The sequence below is a fragment of the Rosa chinensis genome, chromosome 4, assembly GCF_002994745.2.
Source record: "Rosa chinensis cultivar Old Blush chromosome 4, RchiOBHm-V2, whole genome shotgun sequence".
In the NCBI taxonomy this organism is placed as follows: Eukaryota; Viridiplantae; Streptophyta; class Magnoliopsida; order Rosales; family Rosaceae; genus Rosa; species Rosa chinensis.
The window spans coordinates 7,832,117-7,834,772 of NC_037091.1; the positions used below are offsets into that span (position 1 = coordinate 7,832,117).

The 2,656-nt window shown below is 39.4% G+C and overlaps 1 protein-coding gene across 1 annotated transcript; it reads left to right on the plus strand.

Annotated features, from left to right (window-relative positions):
* Positions 1–292: 292 nt before the first annotated feature.
* LOC112198254 (RNA polymerase II C-terminal domain phosphatase-like 4) lies at positions 293–2,427 on the plus strand. The gene has a single exon (XM_024339341.2). The coding sequence runs from the start codon at positions 858–860 to the stop codon at positions 2,100–2,102; it is 1,245 nt and encodes a 414-aa protein (XP_024195109.1). The 5' UTR covers positions 293–857; the 3' UTR covers positions 2,103–2,427.
* The last annotated feature ends 229 nt before the right edge of the window (positions 2,428–2,656 follow it).

Here is a 2,656-nt window from a genome sequence, read left to right on the forward strand (position 1 = left end):
CAGTTCAGTTGGCAAGTTGACTGTGCTCCTTAAGCAAGTTGAGGGACTTGAGGCAGAGGTCTCAAGTTCGAGCCTTGTGTATGGAAAAGACTATGCGGGGAGGGCAAGCCCACCTATTTGGTGTACTCGATGCCCGGAGGGGGGTGTCGCTGCGTCTTTGGCGCGGCACTGTGCTGGACTTCGGGTAAAAAAGGCCATTGCGTGCCTCCTTGTGGTCCTTCTCAGTATCTCCTTTAAAAAAAAAAAAAAAAAAAAACAACAAAAAAAGGTCCAAGTAAATTGAATTTTATACAAAATTGGCCTTAAAAATGTAAATACCAATTGTAAGTAGTTCCCATTGCAAATAACAAAAAGAAATGGGGTCGGTAGGAAAATAGGTCACTCTGTTTACGCGTTTCCTAGTCCCATTATGATAGGGATACACTCGCCTCGCTTATATAAAACTCTCCTCTTTCCTTTTCTTCTCACTCTTCTCTGCATTTCTAATTTCTCTTCTACCAGAAAACCCCCAAGTTTTTTCCGGCGGCGGAGCCCTAATCCCATCGTCCTTGGTTCGCTGTGCTCTTTCAATTCCTCGTATTCTCATCATCTATTCTCATCATCGGAATACAATTGACGACGATCTCAAGCCGCGCAGAAACGAACGAAGAAGATCAGAGACTACGACGACGACGGCACAAGGCTTCTTCTTTCCTTGTTTTCTTTCACATTCACGGTGTATGTATTTGGTTCAATTTTCTCTGCTCTCTTGTGTAATAGTGAAACCCTAATTTCCATTTGTTACTGTTCTCTATCGATTGTTCTTGATTCAATTCTGAAGAATTTGCCATAAATAAATTCAATTTTTCTTGAATATCATGATGAGTGTGGCTACTGTCTCTCCCATTTTGCATAACATTGATAACCTTGTTGGGTATCTTAAGAGGGGACGAGGGTTAGATTCTGATTACAGTGACCTAGGATTGATAGATCAGAGGGCAAAGAGGCTTAAGGTAGAGACTGATGTGGGAATTTCAGGAGAGGCAAGTTTTGCTTTTGATGAAAAACCCAGGTTCTCTGAAGTGAGATTTGGGTATATACCCAAGGGGTTAGTGCTTAGGGATGTTGAGATTGATCGATTACGCAATGAAAACACTAGGAATCTATTGTTGAACCATAAGAAACTTCATCTGGTTCTTGATCTAGACCACACCCTGCTGAATACCACTTTCCTTGATGAGATGTCACCCGAAGAAGAATATCTGAAGACCCAAACCCAGTCTGATCATTCTCTGCAGTATGTTCACGTTGTTGACACTCCCAGTAGGCAATTGATGACCAAGTTGAGGCCTTATATTAGGACGTTTTTAGTGCAAGCCAGTCAAATGTTTGAGCTGTCCATATACACAATGGGTAATCGAGATTATGCGCTAGAAATGGCTAAGCTGCTTGATCCCGGAAATCATATCTTTGGTGGTAGAGTCATATCGCGTGATGATAGCACAGAAACAGAGAGAAAGAGTCTAGATGTCCTGCTTGCGCAAGATTCTGCTGTTGTGATCCTTGATGATACAAAAAATGTATGGACAAATGACAACAGGGACAATGTAATAGTGATGCCTAGATACCATTTCTTTAGAACTAGTTGTCAAAAGTTTGGCCTCAGTAAGGGCAAGCCGTATTCTGAGTTGAAGACTGATGAATGTGACCGGTATGGAGGAGCTTACCTTGCAAATGTACTTCAACTTCTTGGGAATATCCACACCATATTCTTTAATGAAGTTGAGTTACAGGGGTGGGATCTTATCGACAGAGATGTTAGGCTCGTCTTGAAAATCCTTAGGAAGGAAGTCTTGAAGGGCTGTAAAATTGTTTTCAGCCATGTATTCCCCTCAAATGTCGAAGCTAATACTCATCCTTTGTGGAAGATGGCGGAGCAGCTGGGCGCTACTTGTTCAACACAAGTCGATCCATCAGTCACACATGTAGTTGCAGCAAATGCTCGTACACAGAAATCGTTCTGGGCAGTTAAAGAAGGAAAGTTTTTGGTGAATCCCCAATGGATTCATACTGCAAATTTTATGTGGCAAAAGCAACCTGAAGATAATTTTCCCTGTCATTAGTTCATTACTAACACTGAGCAACTCTTAACTAGACTCATAATAGTTGCAACTAAAGTCTCCAGTTTACCACACTCGGCAAGTAAAAGCCAGTCCCACAAATGTACACAAAAGAGAGAATGAATTGCAAGATCAACGCGTTTGGAAGTCCGAGATAATTTTTTAATGTAAAAAATTGTAAAATTTCAATCTTATAAAAAACCTTCTCTGTATGTAAATTTTGTCTGCTTTGTTCTTTTCTCAATTTTAATTTATCGCTTTACGAACTTGTTGTACCTATTAATTTCTTTCCAATTTATGAAATCATTGCAAGAACCATGAAAGTTGACGTGATAGAAATTATGAGACGACCAGAAATTTTTATTTACTATCTTAAGCCAATTAGAAATTCAATGAAAGGAAAGATATGGAAAAAATGAAAAAAAAAAAAAAAAAACAACAACAACAACAATAAGGATATGTCATATGTGACAAAATTTGTCGGGACAAGTGCATGCTGCACTCATTTATTTCTTTTTTTGGGATCTTTTGTTAAGTTTATCAAATGAATTCCATTT

Bases quoted from the DNA above. Each gene is read 5' to 3' on its own strand.
- LOC112198254 (XM_024339341.2), top strand. From the start codon at position 858: ATGATGAGTGTGGCTACTGTCTCTCCCATTTTGCATAACATTGATAAC.